This window comes from Vanellus vanellus (genome assembly GCF_965231255.1).
Source record: "Vanellus vanellus genome assembly, chromosome: 17".
Lineage (NCBI taxonomy): Eukaryota > Metazoa > Chordata > Aves > Charadriiformes > Charadriidae > Vanellus > Vanellus vanellus.
Genome location: NC_138922.1, coordinates 3,543,555 through 3,570,852, shown reverse-complemented (window position 1 = coordinate 3,570,852; position 27,298 = coordinate 3,543,555). Strand labels below are relative to the sequence as shown.

General features: G+C 53.8%; 2 protein-coding genes across 2 annotated transcripts in view; one reads left to right on the top strand and one right to left on the bottom strand.

Moving 5' to 3' along the window:
• Positions 1 to 785: 785 nt before the first annotated feature.
• On the bottom strand, positions 786 to 9,033 carry LOC309679034 (TBC1 domain family member 24-like; the record flags this gene model as incomplete). Its single annotated transcript, XM_082492261.1, has 7 exons — positions 786 to 931; positions 1,821 to 2,097; positions 2,623 to 2,718; positions 4,131 to 4,194; positions 5,632 to 5,790; positions 6,078 to 7,113; positions 8,931 to 9,033. The coding sequence occupies 7 exons, from the start codon at positions 9,031 to 9,033 to the stop codon at positions 786 to 788; spliced, it is 1,881 nt and encodes a 626-aa protein (XP_082348387.1).
• Positions 9,034 to 14,202: 5,169 nt separating this feature from the next.
• The window catches only part of STX8 (syntaxin 8), a 117,786-nt gene continuing 104,690 nt past the window's right edge, over positions 14,203 to 27,298 (top strand). Inside the window, exons 1-4 of the mRNA XM_082492227.1 lie at positions 14,203 to 14,228; positions 14,656 to 14,755; positions 18,330 to 18,424; positions 20,128 to 20,238. Coding sequence (XP_082348353.1) covers positions 14,212 to 14,228; positions 14,656 to 14,755; positions 18,330 to 18,424; positions 20,128 to 20,238 — 323 coding nt within the window. The 5' untranslated portion in view covers positions 14,203 to 14,211. The remainder of the gene's footprint in view (positions 14,229 to 14,655; positions 14,756 to 18,329; positions 18,425 to 20,127; positions 20,239 to 27,298) is intronic.

Here is a 27,298-nt window from a genome sequence, read left to right as displayed (position 1 = left end):
CGTCTCCCGGTGGCCGGGGCACGTTGGTTACGGCTCATATGTGTTCACTGCTCACAGTCTCACATCAGCCCTTTGCAGTGAGTTATTGATCTTCCGTTTAATACAGGGATGACAAGGCAGGTACGCAGCTGGGGGTTCCCGTTGGCTGCCGGTGTGTAAAAACCGGGAAGGACTTTGCTAGTCACCCATCAGCGGCTTCAACCGCGGACAAAAAGAGTCTCTGGCACTGTGTTGGATGGTGACCAGTGACTGATCCTGGAGGAGTCCTGGTAACCCACAGAGGCTACAAAATTCAGCATATGGCTTGAAGGGGTGGCGCTGGGCTTGGGACCACCGGGAAGCGGGGTCTGAGGGAGTTGCTGGTGAGCTTTGTGCCTCGGTGTTGGGCTTTGCCTGAGCTCCAAATTGTTATAAAATCTGCCTGCGCTGTGGTACCACTGGTTTGCTGTTGACCCCCAAGCCGCAAACAGGCCGGGGAGGTGTGAGAAACACCGGACTGCCTCACCTCCCCTCTGGCATCCTAAACTGGGACAGACTGGGTGGAGCGGGCTGGGTCTAAACTGTGGGAGAGGACCTCAAATGTCCCTGAAGACAGCGCCCACAGTCCCGTTCCCGGCACCGCACTGCCCTCTCTCCACACCGCTGCAACGGCCGACCATGGAGAGGAGGATGGCGAGTGGAGGTGCGCGCGGTGCCGCCGGCAGAGACCGCCGTGGTGGCGGCCAGCGCGGCGAGCGGTCCCTGTCTGCATGGGCGGCGCGGTGGGGGGCTGTCCCCTGCGGGACCTAGGCGTTTTGAAAGCCCCACACTTCCAAGAGCTGCACCTTAAAGTTCTCCTGGCAGAGCGGAGGGTTGTCGAAGGTCTCGCAGTGCTCCGTGCGCCCCCAGAGCAGGTTGGCGTCGAGGGACAGAGCTTGGCCACCACCTCCACCTGCAAAAACAAGCAAGGCGGTCGGGATCTGCTCTCCCCCCGTCGCTGCACAAGCAGGGACCCCGGCCCAGCCGACGAGGTCTCCCAGGACTGCGCCCATCTGGCAGCTTTCTGTCCTTTGGCCACAGCGCAGAGCTGGGCTGGGGCTGCCCTGAGCTGCTTTCTCGGCCGATCGGGATGTCAGCGTGGAGGCAGAGCTCCCGGAGAGCTGTCTGCAGGGCGGCTGGTGCACGAGGTTGCCCTGGTGGCACCGGCTGAATTATTAAACTGCTCGGAGAGCTGGAGAACAAGGAAAGCTGCTTGCGTCCCCGCAGCCAGGTTTGTCCTGAGCCTGCTCCCGAGGGCTGGAGGGGAGGCAGAGGCTGTGCTGCGGGTGTTCCTGACTCGCTGCGCTCCTCTGCCGAGCCCACCCCGGCAGCGGTGGGGCACAAAGATTGAAACCCCGTGCTCAAGCCCGACCCGGCAGACGGCAGCGTGGGCAGGCAGCTGGGGTGTCTGCTCTGGGGAACCGTGCGCAACCCTTCCTCGGGCTCGTCCCCACATGCATCTCCCCTCCATCCCGCACAAAGCGGAGGGAAGGGCTGGGAAAGGACACGGCAGCCCCATAGGGGCAAACCTCGCCAGGAGGTTTGGGCTCTGGAGCTGCCCCTCCGCTGGCAGAGCCCCTCTGGGGCTCTCGGAAGGAGCATCTTTGCCCTCATGCAGCTTTGCACTCTCCTGCGGATTTGAGGAAGAGGGGGATGACTTCATCTCCCCTGACTTTAAGTTCACATCTTAAACCAGGAGGTGTTTGACTCTACAGGCAGCTCAGATTTTAATCTGGAGTAGAGCCCTTTTCAGCCAGAGCAGCGGTGTGTCAGTGGGTGGGTGCCCGCCATTCGGTAATTACCGATAATGATCCCTTCCCGTGAGCCGGACATGAACATGGAGGCTGTTTTGGAAGGCAGAAGGAAATGCCTGATGGCCAGAAATGGGGAGAGACGGCCTTTCCTCTGCGGCGCGGGCACGGCGAGACGGTTCGAGCTGGTGCCACGGCCGTCCGGGGAGGAGCCGAGGAGGGATGTGGAAGAGGGGGAAGGCGACCGCTGGCGTGAGCGCGGCACGGCTTTGGTCAGCTCCGGCTTCTTGATGAACACCCACTCGTACCTCTCCGTCTCGGGGCGCACCTGGAAAGCGGGAGAAACGTGGTGAGCCCTGTCCTTTGGGGCTTCTCGCCATTGCTGGGGTAAGATGGTGCTGCCTGGCCAGGCGGGTCAGGGGCCGAATGCTGCGTGCCAGGTCCGGACCTGGGGCAGAGAAGGGACACGGTGTCCTGATGGTGCCAGGGCTGCTCTGGATGTGGCTGTCACTGAGATACTGGTTTTGTCTTCACCAGGTGGTGCCCGAGATGGGCAAACCTGCAGCGTCCACATTGCTGGGTGGACACTCGTGGGATACTGGATGGATGTCAGACTTTGCCCCCAGGATCTCTTGGACCAGCTCAGCCTGCTCCCTCTGCAGGGACCCTGGGGCTGATTTGGGAATGCTCCATCCAGGAGCTGTCCCGAGCAAACAGGGCAGAAACCTGCCCTGCCACGCGTGCTGCTCTGCTGTCGTCCCAGGAGGATGCTCCAAGACCCACCCGGGGTAAAGGTAAAAGTAATTAACAGACAAACACGTAAGTGTAAACCCAGAAATAAAATGTGACTTACAGTGAACACAAAGCACTCCCCCGTTCCAAAAAAGCCCGATGTTGCCCCGCTCTTTTTCCTTTCGCTCCAGTCAGAGGAGAGAAATGCCCCGCACACCTTCGGGAGAGAGCAGAAGGAGCCGTCAGCGGGGGAGATGGCCGGGACCAGAGCAAGCCCCAGAATGTGCCATCGCACCTGCGTTCAGGAGGACAAGTGCTCTGCGAGGTGCCCTGGGGAAACTGGAGACCTCAATTCTGCCATGCCAGGTAAATCCTGCACTGACAACTCACTGGTGCTCTGGACGTGAGTCCACTCCGCTTCAGTGCCTAAGAGGGGGCTCTGGGAGATTTGGGAGGTGGCTCTTCTGCGGCAGAGGAGATTGCAGTGAGCTGCGTGCTGGTTGGTTGAGCAGGGACGGTTCAGCTGCGCTGGTGTGTTCCCCGATCTGGGCTTGGGAGTAGGAGCCGCATCTCCCACCCCTGAGCCCAATCCAAAAATGGAGAGGAATAACTGTGTGGGTCAAAGGTTTGTATGAACACGCTGCGGACAGGGGTCGGGGAGTCCCTTGTCCTCAGCTGGCCCCTGGCCAGCAGTGAGGTGGTCGCCTGTTTTATGAGTCTTTAGGGAAAATGTGTTTTAAAATGGCAAAGGCTCACGTAACATGTTTTTTGTTACCTACAAGGCTTTTAACCGGTCCCAGGCGTTCTCCCACCCGTGGACAAGCTGTGGATGTGATTGACTTGACCGTGGCTGGAGGGGACCTCCCAAGAGGTAGGAAATTGTGCCCATCCTTGGTACTCGCTGAGGGATACAATGAGCTAAACCGTGTTTTGTAAGTCACCTTCCCTTATCTGCACAAGGCCCCGGGGGGGGTGTGTGGGGGTGACAGAGTGTTTATCTCCACTCCACGCTGAACACGCTGAAGTGTCAGGCTTGGGAAATCAGGACTGGTAGGTCAATAAATCTTTGGGATGCCTGAACAATTTACAGAGCTCGCCTCCGCTGTTTGATGGAGAGCGGAGAGAGAAAATACGGGTTTAAGAGCCACACTCAGAGTTCCCGGGAAGCAGGCATTTTTTCGCAGTTATTTCATGACTTTCAAATATTGTAGAAGCTGTCCTTATTTCTCCTCCGTTTCCCTTGTGTGGCTGCTCTTGCACTCCTTGCATTTAATGCACTGAAAGCAAGTCCTGGCTCAGGCAAAGCATCTGCTGCCTTCAGGAAAGTCTGTTTAGCAAGGACTTCATGGTTTAGTCTGCAACAGAAGAGCGTCACCCGTGGCCGCTCTCCATCTCACTGACTCCTCCTTCGTTTCCCCCCAGCAGCACCCTTTAGACCAGCCTGTGTCTAAGGTGGCTCTTGGTGGAGTTCGTTCTCTCCTGGGAGCTGGGACAGACCCCAGGGCAGAGCAGGAGAGGGACCGCACAACCCCATGGCTGCTCCAAGAAGTGCTGGTGGGGTCAACCACCCCATCCCCTTCCCCACATCGGCACCAGTGCAGCCCACCGCTCTGCTTGGGCGACACTTACCTCCCCCTCTGTTGTTTTTATGAGCAGCACTGTGGGTTCGTAGCCTTCACAGCACGTGTAAAACCTGCAGAGGTGAACAAGGGGGCTGGGTCGGTGGGGGTCTGAGACCCGAGAGCAGTATGCCACGCGGCGAGCCCGGGCGTGCGGCGAGCACGAGGCTGTAAAGGACAGCGGAGAGCAGCGGCGGCTCTTCTCGGCGCGTTGCTGAGCTGGCCCGAGGGAGTTTGTGGAAGGACAGCAGCAGAAACTTATAATCGTGGAGCTCGAGCAGCTTCAGTGTTTGCGCGGGGAGAGGGGGAGTTGGCTTACGGGACTTCTCAAGTCATCATTTTTGCTTGGTGAAGCGGGTAATAGCTCAGAGAAATCCAAACACTAAATCCTCCCGCCCTACCCTCAGGCACCGTGCTGGGGGGTAGGGGTTGGAGGCTACATGGGGGGAGTTTAACAAATGAGCTTGTTTTTTTAATTGGGCTCTTCACCCCCTTGCTGCCTTGGGAAGGTGCAGGGCTGTGCTTCCAAGGATGGGGCTGTACCGCTGTGCTGCGGGGCGCCCGCTCGCCTCTCATGGGGCTGGGGGGGACACACGCTCGTGTTAACGGAGGCACTACCATCGCAGCCCCACCGGCATGGGCGGCATCCGGCCGCGGGACAGCCCAGCATCCCTTCCTGGTCGGCGGTGAGATGCATCTCAGTAGAGAAACGCCGCGGCACTGAGTGTCGTGGGGATGTCCCTGCTTCCCACCGCACCCTCTGCTCCGTGGCTGTGGGTGTCACTGGGCCCCGGGTTGTCTCCAGCACAGACACTAATCTTTTTATTGCAATTTTGGGCATTGTCCATGGCACTCGGACTCTCTTAACTTGCGTTTAGAGGGTTTGATATCTTCTCCTCCAAGATGTACCCACACGCTGTCTGCCCCAGCCCCGAGCTCTGCCCGCTCTGCGAGTGCAGCCTCTCAGCTTCACGTGCTCCTACAGAGGAGCGGGTTTGTGTTTCGTGCCCGAAAACATTCACGTGCCTACTGGAAGGCATTTGCCACTTCACAGCTTGGGAAGTCAATGGCAAACTCGTTTTTCAGATCAGTTTTGAGCTGCAGCACTGACTACAGTGTCCAGCAGCCGCCCTGTGCTCCGTGCCGCTGGGAGGGAGCCGGAGCCCTGGGCATGGTGTGGGCTGGACCTGACCCATCATAGCCTGCCCGGCACGGCGTGGCACATGGGGACGTCCCCTTGCACAGCACATCCCCAGGGTTCAATGTTCCTTATGCAATGCCAAATTTGTGATTGCCATCTGACTGAGCTTTGGCCCTCTCCCCTACAGCCAGCGCTGGTCCAGACCACACTCAAGATCTTGAACCAAGCCCAAGAGAGTCTCCAGGAGACCTCAGATGTACCCCATGGACACTACATCTTGCTCCTTTCTACACCACCAACCTCTATGCAGTTTTACGCCTGGCCCCCCCGAACCAACCTGACCCGACCCTACCGGCGGATGATGCTTTACCTCTGCAGGCTGCACCCGTCTTCTGAGGTGGAGAAGAGCAGCAGTGGGGGGAAGAGGGAGAAGCGCTCAGGGATCCAGGACCAGATGATGCGCATCTCCTGAGCCGTTACAATGCTGGAGCTGAAGTTCTGCATGTCCACGGCCAGGTGGAAGGACTGCCTGCGCGAGGGAGGACACCCATTACTGCCAAACTGGGGTGCCCGTGCGCTTTTCAGGGGGCAGCCCCCGTGCATCAGGTTTTGTCATGCTTTTTGCGTTGCGAGCTTTCTGTGACCGTCGCTAGCTCTAACTGTACAGTGCCTCCTAATGGGGTCCCCCCCAAGGGGCACCCAGCATAGCCAAAGCCATGGGAGATACCCGACGCTCCCCCCCATGTTGCGTCTCCACTGTAACTCCTATTTGGTCTGCTTAGCCCCAAGAGCTGGCAAACAGAGAGGTCTCCTTACCTGCTTTGCACCATGGTTATGCCCCTCTCCATTAACGCCTTCCTGTTGGCCATCTGGAGGAGCCAGATTTCCTTGCGGGAGAACAGCCGGATGCCAAAGGCTCTCTCTAGGAGTCTGTCGACAGTCACGTGCTCGGCGATGTTCTGCATGAAAGCCTGCAGGTCCGCCTTGATGTCGCTCCCCTCCAGCTCGGCAGAGGTCACCGAGAGCCTGTACTGCTTCAGCAAGGCCAGAGCAATGCGGTAGAGGACCTTCTGCCCCTCCAGCAGGTAGACATCAAAGACACGGATGGCGTAATTGAAGGGGAGGTCATGAAAGAGCCACGATAACCATTCGGAGTAGACCTCAAAGACATTCCCAGAGGTGCTGGCTATGAGTTTGTGAGCTGCTGGGCAGTGCTTGTTGGCCAGATCCCCAAAAGTCATGCAGGAGGCCTGGTGAGCCAGGAAGGACTGGTCGATGTAGCTGGTGTGAGGAGCGTTGCTGGCGATGAGGCGAGAGATGTTCTCGAAGCACTGAGCTTCGTCTTCGCTGTAGTGCAGCAGCAGAGCCACCAGAGAGGGGAGGATGGGGCTGTAGGTTATGTCGGGAAAAAGGTTGCCAACGCAGATGAGGATCTTCTTCAAGGCAGTGACCCCTTCCACGTTAAGGCAGTATGTGGGCATGGAGCATCCTTCCAGGAACTCGGGCAAAGGGTGGGAGCTCACACTCAGCTTCCCAAAGAGCCGACTCGCCACGTCCCTGTAGACGAGAGCATCTGGGGTGACGAGCCGGCAGGCGACCTGCTGGATGAGCTGGTGGTAGACCTGAGCTCTCAGAGCGCGGCTCGCTGCCCAGTAGCCTTCTCTTGCCAGCTTCTTCAGCTCCTTCGGGGGCTTGCTGAGGATATCTCGGGGGATACGTGCGTCTTGCTCCGGGTCTGGCATCCTGTCCCAATCCACAAACTGTCCACAGCTTAGACAAGAGGAGGCGTCGATGTCCCAGGTGTCAGCCTCCGACGTGATCACGATGGTGACTGGAGATGAGCCGAACATCTCTGTAGGACAAAGACCTTTTATTCAACACGCTTCGCTGCCCCAGCTGACAGCCTTTCACCCTGGCTGATGCTTTGATGTTTTACAGCAACTTCTTGTATTTCAATAGTTACTCTCTGCCCTGCAAAGGGAAGGTTTTCGGGGAGGGGAGGGTTGCCTGGCTGAGGCTGCTCACCTTGCCCTCTCCTGCTCTCGTCAGCTCAGTCCCCTGGTGACACCGCTGTCCGGGGGCTCAGGGCAGCGTGAGAGCATGTACCGGCTGGGTGTGGGGGCTGCTTCTCCACACTGTGAGGGGTTTTGCACCCCTCAAAAAGCTCCCAACTTCCCTTCCTAGCCTGTGACCTGCCAAGAGGGGAGTGCAGACAGCAGGGACGTGGTCCCTGTCCCCAGGGGATGACCATGGGACACCACTGAGGATAACGAGCAGCTTGGTCCCAGTCCAGCTCTGCAGGGCTGAGGGAGGACCTGACGGGCAGTGGGGGCCCAAGCGATGCTGAGGTTTGCGTCGTTTCCCCTTCCAAGGACAGAGCAGGGCAGGAGGCAATGTCCTGTCTGGGTCTGGAAGCCCAGGACCGGGCTGCTACAAGCCCAGTTAGAGTGGGCAAAGATGGCCTCAGGTGTCTGCTCTCCCTCTTCCTACCTCCTGCCAAAGCCTTCTGGAAAACCCGGCCCCGTCTTGCCGCTCGAGTGCCAGGGAGAAGGTGCTGCAGCGAGAGGGGCTCACCAAGGGTGTGGGAATGCTCTGCGGGATGCAAAAGCGTCCCAGTTTCCCGCATGCCTCCATGGACCTGCAGAGACCCCGTCCAGGGGACCGCACAGAGGGGCTGGTGAGCATCTGGGGAGCCCTTTGGAGGGAGAAGGTCCCCCGGGGGACCCTCAGGGGAGGCTCCTGCGCACAGGACCATGGCAGGGCTGTGGCAGCCGCCAGCCCTGTGGTGGGAAGAGCAGAGTTTGAGCTCCTCCTAGAGAGAAGGGAGCAGCATTTTCCTTGGAGTCACAAGAGAGCTCTGCTCTGAATGCTGTAGGAGACGGGAGTTGTCTCCGCATGGGTGACTTCTGCCAGGCAGTGATTAATTGGCAAGGATAAAGTCAATTAGCGCACACATTAATTTTCTGATGTATTTATCTTGGATGGGCTCAGTCGGGATGGGGAGTCTAACGTGGATTTGCACTGAGCCAAACCTCTCTGCTCTGGCCCCCTGGGGACGGGGACGGCGGGGGGGGGACAGCACGGTCCCAGCCTCATGCGCTGCGTGCGTGGCCGCACGTGGTGGCACGACGAGAGGGTCCGGGCACCCGGGCTGCTCCCGGGCTGGGTCTGCCTCTGGCTCCCGCTCTCCGGTTCAGTTTGGCCCCTGCTCAAGTTCAGCAAAACCAACAGATCAGGTTCAGTTCTGGTTCAGGGAAGGGGCAGCGGCTCAGCCCGACTCTCTGCTTCGAAGACGGACGGACCCTGAGCACAGTCACGCAGTCTTGTAGCCACAGGCACCGGGCTAAAATGAGCGCTGAGGTTGAAGCGGGGCTGTTTGCACCGCCGTGGTCCCCAAATTCACCTTGTCCTCGCAGCTGGCCGCGTCACGAGGATGCTGCCCTGCCCAAAGTACTGAGGAGCATCAACCTGAGCCCACCCGACCGCTGGTGGCTCCAGCTCTGCCCCCCCCTCCCCCTCCCTTGGGACATATCGGGAGTGTTGTTGGGGAAGGAAATGGGGAAGCAAAACCCCTCTCCTGTGCTGGACGTGGCCCTGGTACGAGCAAGACCCTGCTGCCATCTCCCCCAGTGTGAGATGTGCCTCTGTCCCCGGCTGCAGCGCACTCACCTTGCCCGGTGCCCGTGTTATGGCCCTCGGCCGGCTCGGCCACGGGGAAGCCACCGGCCGCCCCCCCAGGGGAGCGGGGCAGGCTGAGCCCCACCTGCAGCATGTGCCCAGGCTCCGGTACACCCTCCTGCCGGGTCCCCGCTGTCCCCGTCACCTGCCCTGGCTTTTAAGGTGAATGCCAGCCCGCCGGCACAGGAGGTTTATTTGGTGTAAATAGGGCGAGGGGTGGAGCAGCTCCCATGCCCGTGTCCCCCCTAATTCTGCGCTGAGGCTGGGGGGGGGGGAGGAGGGGGGAGGGGGGAGGGATGTAAACACCCCGTGGGATGAGATAGCCATCAAACCAACAACAGGACCATTAAACTTAATCATTTATTTTTCCCAAGGATAACCTTCATTTTCCCACTCCGGGGTTCACTCCCTTCGCCAGCGTCACGGGATGGGGGGAGGGGGGGGAAGGGGGGGAGGGAGCTGCCGCGGCCATCGCCCGTCCTTGAACGAAGGAAACAACAACACAGCCAGTGGGTTTGCAAACCGCTTCCCGCTGGATGGTCCCGGGAGAGGCGGAAAGAGAAGCACGTGAGCCGCAAGTGGCCGGGACCGGGTGACAAGGGGCCGCGAGGACGAAGTGACGCCCTTCTGCAGCCGCCCTGTGCGCCCCTGGGGATGCTTTTTTGGGGATGGGTGCGGCGGGGCTGTGCCGGCCGTGTTTGTGGCACTTTTTTAGCACCGGTCAGCAAAACCACCAGGGGAAATTTGGGGTGACGCAGACGTGTACCCCGCGGCACCCCGTGCCTCCCTCCTACGTACACGGTTGCCCAGCGGGAGCACAGGTACGGTGGTGGCGCTTCAGCGTTTCCCCCTCTGAAATGGTTGTTATCGATTGACTTTTGGCCTCAAAATGCATTGCAGAATTGGAAACCGGATGTTGTATTCACAGACAAAAGAGCCGAGTTGAAGGAAAAGTACCCTCCGACAGCCGAGAGGCGCTCCCAGCACCATCGCACCCATCCGACGCCGCCACCTGGAGAACCCACAGTTGGGGCTGCACTTAAAAGTGGGAATTTTTATAGGCACCTTAAAATTCTGTAAGATTTTTTTTTTTCTTTCTTTCTTTTCCTTAAAAAAATCTTGGGTTTTTTCTCCTATAATAACAGCGACTGCGGGTGGTTCCTGCCTTGCCGCCCTGCCTGCGGGTCTCCCTGCGCCTGCAGCGCATCCCTGAGCATCCGCCAGCACCGCTGCTCTCGGGGCAGGCAGGAGCGGTCCCTCTGCAGACCCCCTCCTTTCTGGATGAAGCACCTCCTCCGTGATGTGCCAAACTCATGACGAGACCGGCACTCTGTCCCGTCACCCCTCTCCTCCCTTTGTCCCCGGCAAGCTGGTGGCCCGAGGAAGGGCTGCGACGGGCTGTCAGTGCGGGGGTGCTGTGCCGGGAGGGAGGGAGGGAGGGAGGCGAGGGGCTGTGTCCCGGCGGGAGGCTCCTACTCCGCACCCAGAGCCCCTCTGTGCCCTCGATGGGCGGCTCTGCTCCCCACGCCGCATCCGAAGGGGCTGGTGACCGTCCCCAACTCTGCTCCTGGGGGTCCCCACGCTGCACCCCGCTCCGGTTCCCGGCGCCGAGGGGTCGTTTATTCTCTCTCCAACTCAAACCCTTTTGCCCTGGCTCTTACAGCAGCGGGTCCCGCTGCCTTTCCCCAGGAGCTTCTCCTCCGTTGCTTTTTTTAGGACAGCGGATGCCTCTCCCTGCCAGAATGGAGCAGCCCCGTGGCCGCCCCCCTCCCCCTCCTGCTCCCCGGCAGCCGCTCTGCCCTGAGACAGGAGATGGAAGTGAATTAGGGATGGTGCGAAATGGATCATCGCTTCATGCTTTTTTAATGGTGACAAAATTAAATATGTAGAGGCCGTACCGGCTCCGGATGAGCCGCGCAGCCGGAGGCCATCAATGTTTCATGCTGATTGCCTGTGCGAAGGAGCCAGCCCCGCTCGGGGGTGCAAAGGGGGTTGGTGACACCAGCCGGCACCCCGGGGACACGGGGTCTGTCTGTACCCAGGACACTTCTGGCACAGGGTGGGGGAGTCCTCCTCGGCCGCGGTTTCACGGTCCCGAGCGCATCAGTCACAGCCCCTCTCGCCGCAGCCCCGTCCTCTTGCTCCTCGCTCGACAGCCGCCCCGGTTCCAGCCCAACGGGCTTCGCTGCCGGCGCGGAGCGCTCACCGGGTGTCGCAGCTGCCCGTAAATACGCTGACGAGGATCTGCTCATTATCCTGACGTGCCACAGCAGTTGCGGTAGTGGCCCCATGTTACGAGGGCAATAAAACATCTCTAGCAGCGCCTTGCTCGTGTCCCCATGCTCGTGTCCGCGTTGATTTGCGTCATCCGTCGCACCCAAAAAAAAACCCCAGAGAGAGGCCGAATCCCAGGCGTGGGAAAGGCTCTTAGGGCTGGGATGGGGTGAAAGGCAGCGCCTGTGCCCGCCGGCCGGTTACTGCGCAGCCCCGCGCAGCCTCCGCAGCCAAAATATTGACAGCGTCAACACTGCCCAGCGTCACAGCGGCTGCCTGGCAGCCCAGCCCTGCCCGCGGACGGGGACACAGGGACAAGAGGGACAGGGAGAGGCAGCGGCTGTCATTTGGGGATGGGAAAGGGCCGGGGATGGGGCTGAGGAGTTGGGAAGGGAAAGGCAGGAGCCTAAAGGAAGGGAAAGGCGGGATGCAGGGGGAAAAGGTCCCGGGGAGCGCGTGGGGCCGGAGCAGCGCTGCCAGAGGGGGACTGCCTGTGCGTCGGGGCGGTGCGGGTGGCACCATGGGGAGGAGGGGGTTAAGATGCCCCTTGAACATCAGGAGCTGCAGCCCAAAGGGGGGAAAGGGATGGGGTGAGCCCCTGCTCGGGATGGGGTTCATGTGGTGGGGGGGAGGGCAGGGAGGAGGGAGGGAAAGGGAGAAGGTAGGAAGGAGAGAGGGAAGGGGAAGGATGGAGGGAGGGTGGAGGGAGGGTGGAGGGAGGACGGAGGGAGGGCGGAGGGAGGACGGAGGGAGGACGGAGGGAGGAAAGAGGGAGGACGGAGGGAGGAAAGAGGGAGGACGGAGGGAGGAAAGAGGGAGGACGGAGGGAGGAAAGAGGGAGGACGGAGGGAGGAAAGAGGGAGGAAAGAGGGAGGAAAGAGGGAGGACGGAGGGAGGACGGAGGGAGGACGGAGGGAGGACGGAGGGAGGAAAGAGGGAGGAAAGAGGGAGGAAAGAGGGAGGAAAGAGGGAGGAAAGAGGGAGGAAAGAGGGAGGAAAGAGGGAGGAAAGAGGGAGGAAAGAGGGAGGAAAGAGGGAGGAAAGAGGGAGGGAAGAGGGAGGGAAGGAGGGAGGTGCAAGACACCGTCAGTACCCCGAGGAGCTGCCGCTGTGTTCAAAGCTCGCCGTTGACGTGCAAAATTAAAAATATAAAAGCTTTCCTTCTTTCTCGGCAGCAAAGGCCGGAGGCATGCGAGGCCCCGGGCCCGGCCTGACGCACCAGCATCGCTCAGGGCGCGCTGTGAAAACCCCAAATCCCCCTGTCCCGGGCTTTAGGAAAAGCATCGGATACTCTGGAGGTGCCAATAGCGCCCCAAGAGATCGCGAAGGTTTCCGAGGGGGCCCTGACCAAAGGTCAAACACAATGCCATGGGGGTACGGCCAACACAGGAGGTGGCTGCGGACGAAGGGTGTCGGTGGCAGCCCCATCTTGGCTACCGTTGACTGGTGGCACTGGGAAAAGCCCAGTGGGGCCACGTCAGCGCTCAGGCCCCTGTGAGGGCCGGGACCCCTCTGTGGGGCCAGCGGGAGGGCCAGGGCAGAGCCGGGGACGGCCACGGCACCCTGCACCTCTGCGGTCTTACCCCATGCAACCCGCACCCACGCACCGCTGCGGTGGCACACCCTGCACCTCTGCCCCCGCGGGCTCTGCATCCTGCACCGTGTACAGCACAACCGGTACCTCTGCACCCACGGACCGCTGCAGCCTGCCCCGCACACCCCGCACCTCTGCCCCGCGCACCCAACACCTCGGCATTGTGCACTTCTGCCCCCCTTCACATCTGTCCCCCCGCAGCTCTGCCCCCCGCATCTCTGCCCCCCCGCACCTCTGCCCCCCCGCACCTCTGCCCCCCGCACCTCTGCCCCCCCGCACCTCTGCCCCCCGCAGCTCTGCCCCCCCGCAGCTCTGCCCCCCCGCAGCTCTGCCCCCCGCACCTCTGCCCCCCCGCACCTCTGCCCCCCCGCACCTCTGCCCCCCGCACCTCTGCCCCCCCGCACCTCTGCCCCCCCGCATCTCTGCCCCCGCATCTCTGCCCCCCGCAGCTCTGCCCCCCGCATCTCTGCCCCCCCGCATCTCTGCCCCCCGCACCTCTGCCCCCCGCACCTCTGCCCCCCCGCATCTCTGCCCCCCGCACCTCTGCCCCCCCCGCACCTCTGCCCCCCGCACCTCTGCCCCCCCGCAGCTCTGCCCCCCGCATCTCTGCCCCCCCGCATCTCTGCCCCCCCGCAGCTCTGCCCCCCTGCAGCTCTGCCCCCCGCATCTCTTCCCCCCCGCATCTCTGCCCCCCCCGCATCTCTGCCCCCCGCACCTCTGCCCCCCCCGCACCTCTGCCCCCCCGCAGCTCTGCCCCCCGCACCTCTGCCCCCCCGCAGCTCTGCCCCCCGCATCTCTGCCCCCCCGCATCTCTGCCCCCCCGCAGCTCTGCCCCCCCGCAGCTCTGCCCCCCGCACCTCTGCCCCCCCGCACCTCTGCCCCCCGCATCTCTGCCCCCCCGCATCTCTGCCCCCCCGCACCTCTGCCCCCCGCACCTCTGCCCCCCCGCACCTCTGCCCCCCGCATCTCTGCCCCCCCGCAGCTCTGCCCCCCGCATCTCTTCCCCCCCGCACCTCTGCCCCCCGCACCTCTGCCCCCCCGCAGCTCTGCCCCCCGCACCTCTGCCCCCCCGCAGCTCTGCCCCCCGCACCTCTGCCCCCCCGCATCTCTGCCCCCCCATCTCTGCCCCCCGCACCTCTGCCCCCCCGCATCTCTTCCCCCCCGCAGCTCTGCCCCCCGCACCTCTGCCCCCCCGCATCTCTGCCCCCCCGCATCTCTATCCCCCGCACCTCTGCCCCCCACACCTTTGCATCTCTGCCCCCCCCATGTCTCCCCCCCCCATCTCTGCCCCCCCATCTCTGCCCGCTGCCCCGCGCCTGCGCACTGCGGGGTTTGGGCCTCGGCGCGCGCCGTCGTCAGCTGACCCGAACCGGAAGCGCGCGGCTCTTCCGGGCGGCGGCGGCGATGGCTCCGGACCCCTGGTGAGCGCTGGGCCGCCTCCGGGCGCGGCTCCTCCGGGCCGCCCGCGCTGCCGCCGCCTCCCCACCCCCGCCGAGGGGCTCCCGCGCCCGCCTGAACGGCGCTGGGCCGCCCGGGGGCGCTGCCAGCCGGGCCCGGAGCCTCCCCGTGGCCGGTAGCGTGCGGGCCCGCCGCTGTGTGGGGGCCGGGGCCTGTGCAGAGCTGGGCTTGGGGAGGGGTGTGGTGGTGTGTCCCCTTTCCCTACAGAGCGTTTTTCCTCCTAAAAAAAGCTCCTTTTAGGTAAATGTGAAAAGCAGTTTTTCAGGTCCCGCCGGCTCGTCGGGCCGCGGTGGCGGGTCCCGCGCGGGGGCGGAGGGGCAGAGGGTCCCCGGCCGGCAGAGGGGTGGGGAGGGCGGTGGGGGCTCAGCTGCGCCTTCTCCTCCTCCCCAGGCTCCCGCTCTACGACGCCGCTTGCCAGGTCGCCCAGGAGGTCGCCGAGAAAATCCAGGAGCGTAACCGGTACCAAAGGAACGGGGAGAGTTCAGCCAAGGTACTGCTCCGCCAGCGGCTTTTGGGGGTAGTGAACGTGGTTATTTTTAGCTTGATGTTAAGCACTGGTTTAGGCATTAAATTTGCAGGAGTCAGATGTTTCTAGGAAGCTGGAAGTCCTGAATTTCCTGCCTCTCTGGGAACGTTCGCCAAGTGACAGGGCCGGGAGCGCTGCGGGGAAGGGGGTGACGCTCCCCCGCCTGCATGAGTCTGGGGACCCGGCTGCGGCAGGGCATTGCCGCTGCCAGCCGGGATCCTGCGGGTGAAGAGTTATGTTTAATAGCAGGAACCTGTTAATGGTGTGTTCTTTAAGATTTCCATAAAGAAACCAAGAATACAGTTTCTGAATTAACGGTAGCTTTTCAGTGTCACAAAAATAATCCTGGATTTAACAGTAATGAGTCTTTTACACATGCAATAACGCTGGTTTTACAAAAAGAGAAAAGGAGAAGCCGTGGGACTGCTGGGTCGAGGCTGCTGACCGCTCAGCGCTGTCACTGCCAGGAGCAGAACACACTATAAGAGATGTTGGGGTGCACGTCAGCTTCTGTGTTCTCCTTTTTGTGTAAATATTGAATAGATATTTTTTTTCCCCCACAAGGCTGGCATGTTTCCTTTCTGTAGTGGCTGTAGATCAGATGAAATATGAATTTTGCGGTCTTTTTTAGCTACATTTCTAACAAAATGTAAGACCAGAGTTAAATATGGATGAGAAGCAGAAGTTAGAACTTACCCAGGAGTATTACGTTCTCCACCTTTTCACACTTCCTGTTTAAAAAGTAAAATAAAATAAAAAGATTCTCAGCAGGCTGCGTTCTTTAGGACTAAAAGCCTCGTCCTTTCCATCAAGAAGCATAGGAGTCTGCTTGATTGCACACCCTGAGAACGTGCCATTAACTTCTCCCTTGACTGCGTTAGGATGAAAATGCGTGCAAGCCCTTGAGTCTCTTATAACAATTTGCATAATTAAAACCCCACTGATTTATTTTGTAGACTCTGCCCCTCTTTATAGCAGGGCTGTGATGTGGTGCGTGATCGCTGAGTCTTCCAGTCTCTTTGCTGATAGCTTTTAAAATAAAATGTCATCTTTGAAAAGTTTCCTTTAAAGAAATGTTGAAGAAAATGGTGTAGGCTTCATACAATAATCAGTGCTTTTTAATGAATGGCTCAAATTTGGCATGAATTGAAAAGAGGTTTCAGAAGGCCCAAATAAGTGGGATTTGAGAGAAATATTTTCTCTAGCTGTAGAATTGAGAGGAGTGTTTAGAGGTGGTGATTAAACTCCCGGCTTTCAAGATGATGAAATTGTACAGATATCCATTCAAGCAGTAGAAGTCTAATAAAAAGATTGCTGCTTAATCCATCTGTGTCTATAGAGGACAAAGTTCTCTATTGGCATCATTGCAATCTGTGACGTGTTCCAAAAAACCCCAACAAAACATTGTGTTAGTGTTGTTTGAAGCCCTTCTTGTACCGTAACTCTCCGAGGTTGTGTTTTATGGAAACATTACACGGTTGACTTATTTCTTCATAAAATCATTTGTTCCATGCCCCGTGTTTTCCAAGCACAGTTTCCCTTTAATCCATTAGCAGTTAAAGATGAATATTTGGCAGTGTTTGATTCTACTATAAACAAGTTTCCAACAATGAGAGAGTTGTTTTCATAACAGAAATGCATGTTGAGAAATCTGCGGCTGAGCAGTCATATATTCTGTGACTCCTGAATGTTTTAATGGAGAAGAAGGTTTTGTACAGTATTTGCCTGGTAGGGAGAATGTAAATAAGTTTTTATTTTTATAGTGTTTTGCCATTAGTGTGGCTAAAAAAACTTATTGCTTATTGCTGAGCAAAAAATAGAGCATAAAATTTAAAATGGGGAAAAAAAAAAAAAACAAAACAATAAAAAAACCCACAAACCTCAAACCCAGCCCTGTAGGGAAAGATTTCAAGATTTCAGCACATAACCATCTGTGAACTCTGCTTTATTGAGCTGATCTTCAAACTTCCATTGGTTTCTTTTTACTTGTTTTTTTTTTTTTTTTCTGTAATGGAAGTGACATCTTTTGCTACGGCACTGCAATTTCTGGCCAGAGTAGCAGAGGGAGACTGTATGTGAGGTGACTTTCTCGGACATGTGTGCCTTTATGTTACTTTGCTGTTCTGGGCTGCTTAAATGCAGCGTTCTCCACCTGGATGTGAATCCAGCAAATGTACATGTGAAATGAAAAGAGCTTTTATTGCCTAATTGCGGAGCTAGAGGGTATGCAGCGGGTTGACCTTGCCTAAAAGCATTTATCCCCCATCCTGGCTTTGGGAACGTTGCCTTAGTGTTTGGCAGCTTTGGGTCCGAAGGTGGATTTTGCAGCTCTCCGCTGTGGCTGCCCGTTCTCAAGACTGCCTCGGTGTGGTTGCATCCACTTTCTGTCATATTTGATAGCGTTTGAGAACAAGTCTCACTGAGTCAGAGAGATTTAAACTTCTGATGCTATCAGGTGATTTTTTGGGGAAGTCCCACTCCATCCCTGTGTAGATATCAAGTGCAGTTGAGCTGTAGGCAGGATCCTTGCAGCACGGCGACCGTTCCGTGAGACTTTGGTGCCTGGCTGCTGCCTCTGCGTCTTCAAGAACACAGGAATGAGAGGCAAATGCTCCTCCTCTGTTACTAGTTCATTACACAGAGCATCTGAGGTTGCTAACCATTACAACCCACAGCGGGGCCAATATCTTGTAAACAAGAAGCACATAAAGTCTTAATTAGGATGACTTGCATAGTTAATTGCAGTTACAATGTTTTTTTTCCTAGTATGTTCTACATAACTGGAATGAAAAGAAATAACATTTAAGGAGGAAAAACCCGGAGGATAATGTGAGACTAACTTGGAAGGGGTGGGGAGAAAGGGAGGGGGGGATTCCCCCAGACTTTGGGCTTGCTTGCAGCAGGGCAGCATGTGAACGACTTAACTACGTTTTTAGTAAGAACAGACACATCTGAATCTTGGGCAGGTCGGTTGTGAGAAAGGGTCAGGAGTCATAGGTGCTGCTGAGAAGGGAAATGGAGGAAATCTGAATTTCTTTGGGATCTTTAGTGTAAAGTTTGGAGGAGTTCAGTGGAGGGAACGTCTGAACCTGTAGCAAGCTTTCCTCTTACCCTGGGAGCTGGGAAAGAAACCTGGTGGCAGAAGAAACTGGTGCCTCTACTTGTATTAAAGATCAGAGGAAAGAACTGGAAAACTAACTGGAAAAATCTTAATATGTGCTGAAATATTTTGCCCATATAAAAAGGAGTGTGTTTGTAAAGACTTGAAAGCAAGCTCTCCATATTAAACAGCATTAATGCATTAGAAATGTGTTTGCGAAACTAGTGCTATTTATCTCATTATTTTGTAAGCAGTCCAAACCAGTTAACTGTATTGTTCCCTTTGTGCCTCTCAGGCAGGCTTTCTTGGTTTCGAATGGAGATCTTCAGACCAGTACAGCTGAAGTTAAATATATTGTCACCTGTGTGTAGTAGTATTACATTTTCTGCAAATATAACTCGGACTGAAAAAAAAAATAATCTCTTTCTTCCTCTTCAGCTCAATGTGATTATCAGATCGTCGTTGCAGAATCTCAGAGAGAAGATCGATCAGCTGAAGGACTTACTGCTTCGGGCTGTATCAACACACCAAATGTATCTGTGTAAACATCAGCTCGTCGACCTTTCTGTATGGTGGGAGAGAGTGGAAAAACATGCCGTAATTGCTCTGCCACGCAGTTAGGGTTTTTCCCTCATTCCATTTTTAGAAGACTGGAAGTCACTAGAACTTTTTCTGTGCTGCTGTTGAATATTTTCATTGCATCTGCAGTGCAGGAAGAACTGGGAGCCTGGGCATCGCTGGCATGGAGGGCACGAGGCTGGCTTTGGTTACGGTTGTGTCAGAGAGAAGCTTAACAAGGTGGTCGGAGTAATCTCAGGGCTGCCATCGTCTTGTCTGTGCGCTGTGCCCACGCTGCTGATTGAGTGGTTGGTTTTGTGAGCTAAGATTGCTCGTCTAGCAGAAAACTCGCTAATCCGCGATTTTTCTCATGGCCCAGTCACTGGCTGCAGGAGTGCCGGTGCTTGCAAAAAGGGAGGCTGAAGCCTTAAGGGTGTGGGCAGGGATGTGGTGGCCCTGACTTGTGCTGACCTAAGGCGCAATGGAGCTGCATCTTCAGAATGATGTCAAAATGCTTTAAAATATGCCTTAGAAAGAAAAAAATCACAGGTTTTCTTCTGGGAGCGTTACCCTGTGGCCTGGCTTGTATTTCCTGCTCTTTCCATGCACTGGGATAGTCAGGCTTAAGGAGTCAAAGTACGTCTGTCTCCCTGAAGATATCCAGCAGCAATCTGATTTAATGAATGAATGTTTAATGTCAAGCTTCGTATAGCAGAAATCCCTTCTAAGCACAGGCCCCCTGAGTGCTCAGCTGATGGCCAGGGGTAAAACTTTCCTGTCCAGTGAGTGTTTGAGAGCAGAGGAATGCTACTGCTGTGGCCGAAAACACACAAATCAGTTCAGCTATTGCATAATCTCTTGAACAGTACTCGGAAGAGAGTTAGGAGTCCTTCAAAATGTCACTAAGTTTAATTAAAAAAAAAAAAAAAGCAAAGACGTGTTACCCGTTGAAGCCACAGCACTTCAGGGCATCTTGTCTTTCAGAGATACTGCCTGAATTGTTTTTCTGCTGCATCAGTGTCTGTCGGGGTGTTCTGCTGATGAATTGCAAATGGAAGCAGATGCTCAAAGTAAATTTTTGGTTGTTCGCTGATCACTTGCCTGGGAGCGACCCACATTGGCTGTGTTACGAGCTTCCAGTGAAATACGATGTGAAGTACCCTGCTGATTTCAAAAGCTCTGTTCTGTTTGAGTCTGCCCCGTTTATATCATAACAGTGTAAGTTGGAGCTCTTGTAAGAAAATTCATCCTTCCCTGAACTTAACCCATGCAGTAGTGTTATACATCGTCAGTGTTATGGAAGAGATCAACGCGTACGACTTCTTAGTAATAAATGAACGAAGAATTATGTTGGATTTTGGAGAGGGAAATGCTATTCTTAATACTTATGCTAATTTGGCAGTAACCTTCCAGTTTTCTTCTTATTATTTATTGTATAAAACTTTTTCTTTGAGATACGTAAACTTCAGAAGCACATTTAGAATAGCAGCAGATTTCATTTGGAAAAATGTGACCTATGCTTCTCTTAGATGTTGCAGATTTAAAATAGTTACTCTATTCAATTTTGATGATCAGGAAGTCTGTTTTATTTTAAGAATGTGTGACAGGTATTATTTTATATCCTAAGATTAAAGTTTTTCAGTGGTTTTAAGTTTGGTCCTTAACCAAGTGTCATCAGCACACAGCTGGAGGGAGACAGGAGGCAGAATTTGGTGGATGACCTCCTCACACGACACAAACAGCTTCAGGCATCTTACAAGAATGAAGGCACAGAACCAGATGTGATAAGGTATGGCGTTGTCACCTCGAATGAACAATGTGATTTGTGCTTTGAATATGCCTGAAGATAAAGTTAAATGCATCCATTGAACTAATTTACCTCTGTGTAGCAAACTGTGGTTCCATTTGCTTAAAAATCGTGTGGTTTTTTTAGTGACAGTATCGTATATGTCTACAAAGCTGGGGAGGATGAGGGAATGGGGAGTTGCTTGGAAGAGGTAATACCGGCCAAGTGATCTCGTAGAGTTGGTCACCGAGTTGGACTGATGGGTGCCACCGCACAAGGTGTACGTGAATTGTTGGAAAGAAAACTGTCAGGATGAGGCTTAAGCTTCAAAAATTCCTCAGTGATCATGTTGTGTAGCAGTCACTGAGGGCATCAAATGCAATACATTTTATTGTCCATTTTGGTGTGTCCTTGACAGCTGGGAAAAATAATTATGGTTAATAGCCTTCAGGTTGTGCTCTCCTTGTGCAGTTCTCATATAGCCTCTTTCTAGTGGAAGGAGTCCTACTTGTCATCACTAACAGGTTGTTAGAATCCATCCCTGGTGGTCTCTCTCTGATCAGGAAGAAAGGCAGAGCTTTTCCTTGAAGTGTGAAACGCAGGCACGTTCCCTGAGTTAATAAATTATTAGCAGTGCATAAGTTGGGTTTGGTGGGTGTCACGCAGGTGCTGTGTCCATAACACACAAACCATGTTAGGCATAAACTTGGTATATAATTATATAAAAAGATGTCTTTTACTGCCGGTATTGCAGTCTTGCGAACTCAGTGTGCAGTGGGATAAGGGAGGATGGGTTGTTTCTAGTCCTTTGTTAATGGCCTTTTGAATTTTATCTGTTTCCAGTTAAGTCAGCACCAGCTTTTGCCTGTGGAATTCCACTCAGGAGTATTTGCTCCCCTTGGCTGTACGTCAGAGTTTTTGGTAGCTTCAGTTCCTGCATGAGCACGTGTGTGTCTTGCTGAGGAGCTCTTTGCACGAACTTTTACCTCTCACTGAAATGCAGAGTTAAAAGAGCAGCAGAATTGAGTGTTTCCTGTAAATTTGTTACAATTCTCTTTCCTTTCCCAATTCAGCTAGCATAAATGTCTTTTCTCCTTGTTCCTCCTCTTTTCCCCTGTGTTTTCAGTGACATCCCCTCTGGTTGAGAGAGTCCTGGCTTCAGTGTGGAGCTCTGCATGTGCTACAGATCGTCTAAAGGCTCTGCTAACGAGGTTCTTCTGCCTCTTCATCTGTGTTGTAAAAGTTGCTTTTTCTTTGAAGCTCCTTTTTCTTTCAGTGTGTTGAAACTGCCCGATGAATTAATTGCTGGAGAAGAGAGAGGAGAAAAGGGGTAGCAATAAATAAGCCTTGTTCCTAAGCTGGTAGCCAGGCTACAGATAACAAAATGAAGCTGCCGTTTCCTCCTTCCCCTGCAAGCAAGTGGGTGTTACATCTACCACGTTAGCGCAGGATTAGGGCTGTGGTATGTCTGAATTGAAGTGGCATGTGTTGAGGGACAACTTCAGAAGCATCCTCGTGATTCACTGGGTGATGTGGTTTGATCCCTATTAGCCCTGAGCCAACATTGATGCAAAAAAATGAAAAGTCCTGTTATCAAAGAGTATGACTTACCCGTCTCCTGACCCCGTGCAGGTCGCTAAATACTGCTCTGTGTGAGAGTTACCATTTTGACTAAATTTCAGCGCAGGTAATTTGTACTTGCTCTACCTAATTTTTCCTTTGCAGGTTCAGGTAATGTTCTGTCCTGCAAAATGCCGCAGAAGAGAAGCGGAGCTGCACTCTCTGCCTTGGCAGAGCTTGCTGTATTTCCATGGTCAATGAAATGACTCTCGAGCGCAGGCTGTAATTGGTCAAACTTTGTTTTAAAGCCCCGCATTTTTTAAAAAGTGAACGTACATTCTTGGAAATTTTATATGAACCACAGCTGTTGGGCCCGGGCACCTATTTTGTTGTTGTGTGGGAAGCTTAGTGCAGCAGGCACGGACTCCTTAGGCTGGCTGTGGGTCACGCGAGGGGCTGTGCTCTGCCTGGTGAGCCCCACACAATGCGGCATGTGTGGTCTGGGTCACACGATGGGGCTGAGCAGAGCTTCCTCTCCTCTGCTGACCCGTGGGGTGGGGAGATCTGCCTCTGAAGAGTGCAGCTGTACTCTTCCAATAGGGACATGTGATAGAAATACATATTGTTTAAAATTTTTTTTTAGCTTGTGCTTTTAAGTGGCGGGCATGTTGTAATGCATGATATTCACTGGACACTTTCTGTAGCAAATACACAGCGTTGTAGTTTATACATGCACACGTCAGGTTACTTAGGGGGGCTCTAACGCTCTCCCTCCCACAAGAAAATTTCTCACCTTTTTGCACTGTGTCAGCCCTCAGTCTTAGAACAGAACAAAACTTCATATATTTTTAACTCCTCACGCTTTTGAAGAGATACGTGAGCCTTTTTTGGCTGATGTTCTTTGAGAACCAGTCCCTTTTCAGCGCTGTGCTCTTGAAAAAGGCAGAGACAGTTTTGAAGCTATTGTACAGTAAAAAATTGGGTACCGGTGTGAGCGTTGTGTCCTACCGTAACAGTTGAAACTAAGATAATTTATTTTCTAGCTTGTTTACATTGTGTATCTTGGAACAGGTATAAGAGATACTTAAAAGTTTAACTCATAGTTTTCTGTATTCACATGTGTATTTGTGTTTTGTGAGAGTCTGTCCAGTAACGTGGTGTGGAGGTTGGTTTCTGCGTGCTTTTGTTCTCTGGTGCAGGGTTTGGCACAGCCAGAGCACGTGTTTCACTTTGCAGTTTGTTGTCTTTGCGTAACTAGACACTGTGGATGCACTATCTGCTGTGGGTGGGAAACCTGTGGACTTTGAATCCGTTAATAGTTCTAGGTTTGGCATTCTCCAGAGCGTAGCGCGAATCCTGTCGATGCATGGGTGCTGGCTTTTACATCTATGGCTGAGTCAACCGAAACACATGAAATAGCAAGTAGTCCATGGGGACTGGTGATGTGAGAAAGCTCTTGTGTGTCGCCTGCTTGGAGCAGTCCGTAAACTGATCTGAGCTTCGGGAGCGTGGCTGTCCCTGCTGTGGCAGGGCAGTGTTGGCACCTTACTGCCGTGGAGCGGACGGAGGGCCAGGATTCAGCCTAGGGCTGCCCTGGTGTGAAGGTGTCGAGGCAGACGGGAGGAAAATATCAAAATCCCATGATAATTTCAAGCTCCGTTAGAAACGATCAGGGAAACCAGTATTTTCCAGCACAAGATAACATCAGAGACAGTGTTTATTTGCTAGTGTTGCAAGGCTTGAAGTTTTATAGTTCTCTTTTAACTTCTTTAATTAAAAATGGTTAAAACTATGCCAACTATTCTCTGCCTGGTGAATTCACCCCCCTGCCATATTCTCCCTTGTAGGTCTTGTTTTCAGTGGTGCGGGCGGAGACGGAGCCAGGGCCTGACTGCAGTGCCGGCGAGCGAAACCTTTCTCTCTCGGCCGAGCCTTTCCTGTGCGGAGGTCGGTAGGGAAGGAGCTTGTCTCCCCTGCCTGCCACGCTGCTTGCAGGGACAGAAGACGACAGCTCCTGGTAGGGTTAAGCTGCTGCTTAAAGCGCTGGCTTTATCTAACATTATTGCAGACTTCTGGAGTAGCCTGTTTTGGATTCCAGTAGGTGGCAAAGGCCACTCTTCAGTGTGTCTGAAGTCTGAAAGTCAGCTTTTCCCACTGCATTAGAAAAATCAGCACACGTTGTTTGATTAAGTTCTCGCAGTGACACTTTTCTCTGGTTTTGTATTGGTTTTCCGTATCTAATCCACCTCTGATGTGACAGCACACATTTTCAGAAGTCTTTTTCTTTCCAGCAGTCATTCCTTTCATTAACCTTCTTGCACCACTGATCACATATTTATTGTCCCCATGGCCTATAACTGTGAAGGTTTTATTAGAATTAATCTTCGTTTATATTTGGTCACCATTCAGTGAGTTTTACATCCTTTGAAAACTGCTGTAAAGCTATTTCTGATTGTGAAGTACAGTGGCCTTAATGCTCTTAGTATTTATCCTAACTGACAACTTGGGCCAGAACACAGGGCAGGACGCTACGTTACTTTGGTATAGCATTAGTTTACCTTCCGGCGTTGTCGGCCTTAATTAAGATGCAACTGGAATTTTCCAGGGGAAAAGTGGTGCTGTTTATGTGCAGGGTCAGTCAAATTTTCTTTAATTGGTTTTCAATAGGCAATTTCAGCATCTTCTCCCCTCTTTTTTTTTCTTCCGAGAGAGATCTGTGCGGGGTATTCTGACAGAGACTTTAACGGAGAAGAAAATCCCCGTGGTTTCACACTATTTGAAAGCGAAAAGTGAAAAAAGCAATGGAAAATGTTGACTTTCTGGAAATCGCAATGTCAAAATCTTGTGAGTCTTTAAACGTTTGTGAAGGCAAAGGAATCAAGAATATTCCTTCTCCTGCCTGACCAGGTCGTCAGTATGTGGAAGTATATGTTGATCACCAGCGAATGAATAAATTGTGTGTACTTTAACATGCATTTCTTGGTTTCTCTTTGAATTTCTCAAAAATATAGAAAACTTTTGATAGCTGTGGGACACAAAACACTTTAATAGCTACCCTAGATAACTTTTAGAAGAGTCCATATTCTTTTTTTTACTTTTTTTCCAAATTTTCAATGTGGGTTACTGTTTTTCTTGCTTTAATACTTTTCTGTCAGATGTAAACCATTTAGGTCTTATTCCAGGCATTTTTGCCTAATGCCAAATAAGCATCGACCGCCCGACGTTAATCAATAAACCAGTAGGTGCTTAAATGCTTTTGTGAATCTAGCTGTTTATGAAAGAGCAAATGCTCTTTGGAAAATAAGGTTAAAAATAGTTGTTTAGGTGCCTTTAAAACTCCTTCCTGCTTTCCTTCCTCCCTACCAGTTACTGTTGGAAGCCCTCCCGGCTGCAGCTCCGGTGTTCTGACATCGGATGCTATGAGCCTTGTGTCTAGGAGATGGATGGAACAGGTGGAAGGAGAGGTGAATTGTCCATCCAGAAACCCATGCTTGAGAACTCCTGAGGCTTGAGTCGTGAGAACAAGTCTAGGGTCTGGGGCAGGATTTTTCCAGTATTAATGTGTCTTTGGCTGTGTAGTCATGAGCCAGCATGGCTGTAGTTGTCTCAACACCCTCTTCATCCACTAAATTGTGTCTCTGTACTTGGGTCATCTCCCATCCTATGTTGGAGCACCTGGAAGCACTCTGTAGGTTGCAGCGGGTGCAAATGTGAGTGTGTCCTCCCGCAAGCAGCAGGTACAGCGCCTGTTAAAACCCAAGCGTTGGTGTGCCCACCTCAAATTTAAGGAAGATACCAGTAAGATAGTGAAGTCTCATCTGTTTGGTCTGAGTTCAAGGTAGAGTTTGTATCTCTTCCTTCAGAGCATACCAGAGGTTCCTTAAGGGCCTTGCTGAAGTCAGGACTGTGGTTATGGGAAAACCACATATACGTGCATTTATAAGCAATTGCAAAGAAAGGTTACGTAAATACAACAGAGAAAAGTAAGTCGAACCCTGTAATTTTAGGCATTGTGCTCCAGGTTGTGCCTGGATGCCTATTATTAATGTTTAACGCTCATTAGCCTCAGGAAGAAATGTCAGTAGGAGGGCAGCTTTCAAGGCTGAGCTCCGTGCTTTATGTTTTGCCTCCTAACTTTGCTCAAAACTACCAGAAGTTTCCTGCCCAAGGTTGTTTCCGTACCAGCAGTGTCACTGTGTTGTCCTGCTGTGGGCGTGCTGGGTCCGTAGTGAGAACCAATGCCAAGCTGAGACCTGTTTGGAGGCTCGTGGTCCTGTTGGTGGTGGTCAGGGCCACGCAGAGGGCCCGGGGTGAACTTAGTGCCGCGTCTTGTCCCGATGGTATGGGACCGTGGGTGCAGAGTCCATCGCCTCAGGTGCAGAGGTGTGAGTTGCAGGTGATGGGGTTGTTGATCATTTTGTGGACAAGACAAATAGTCTCACAGGAGTAGATTTGTCCCTTCACCTTTTCTCTGGATATAGTTCTACAAGACGCAGCTTCTTTCTAGAAAGAATTCTCCTTTTCTTATAGTTTTCTCATTCCCAAGGAGTGCAAGTGGGCTGTAGATGTGAGACTGGTTTGATGAGGACCATATAAGCTGTTCTGTAATGTATTTAGCATTGTGCTACGTCCAGTCTTGCATAGGAAGTCAGGGATGGTGTAGAAATAAGATGGTAATATTTGATAGCGAGATTAATCTCTGATGGAAATGTTTATTGTCATGTGTATTTTGAGGGTTTGCATAGGAAAGAGAGGCTGCCGCGAAATAAAATGCGAGTGTAAATGTTGTTATGAAGGTAATTTTCCCTGGGGACGCTTCCCTGGTGTAGGGCTGTCTCCTCTGCGTAGTTTCTTGCCGTAGCCCCACCACCCCGACATTCAGCATTTTGAGTGGACGTGTTATTCCTAAGATCAACGTGCCCGTCCAACTGCGCAGACCCACTTCCAGCGTGTCACTTGTTTTGTGCTGCTCCTCCCCGGGCACGTGCCGCCCTGTACAAGCACGATGCGGTTTGGAGCTGCCGCTTCTATGGTGCGAGTGCAGAACTGTGCCTGTGCTGTGGGCTGGAATTGCTGATCCTGGAGGTGCCGCAAAGTAGCCGTGTTCTGCAATCGGCTGTCCAGCATCCCGTGTGGCAGCTAGCTTGGGCAGCTTCTACTCGTTGAAGCCAGTGGGACCAGTTAACCAAAACTCAGGTAAACGGTGTCAAGAGCAACATGGTGTTTCCTTGAACATGAGAGAGAATCATAGAATCGTCTGGGTTGGAAGGAACCTTTAAGATCATCAAGTCCAACCATCAACCTAACACTGCCAAAACCACCGCTAACCCATGTCCCTCAGCACCACGTCTACCTGTCTTTTAAATACCTCCAGGGATGGTGACTCCACCGCTTCCCTGGGCAGCCTGTTCCAATGCTTGATGCTTGGTTCCTGTGCTGGTGGGGCTGGGAAAGTCCTCTGTCAACTGTGGGTAATGCTGCCCCACCTGTAGGCTTCCTGTTG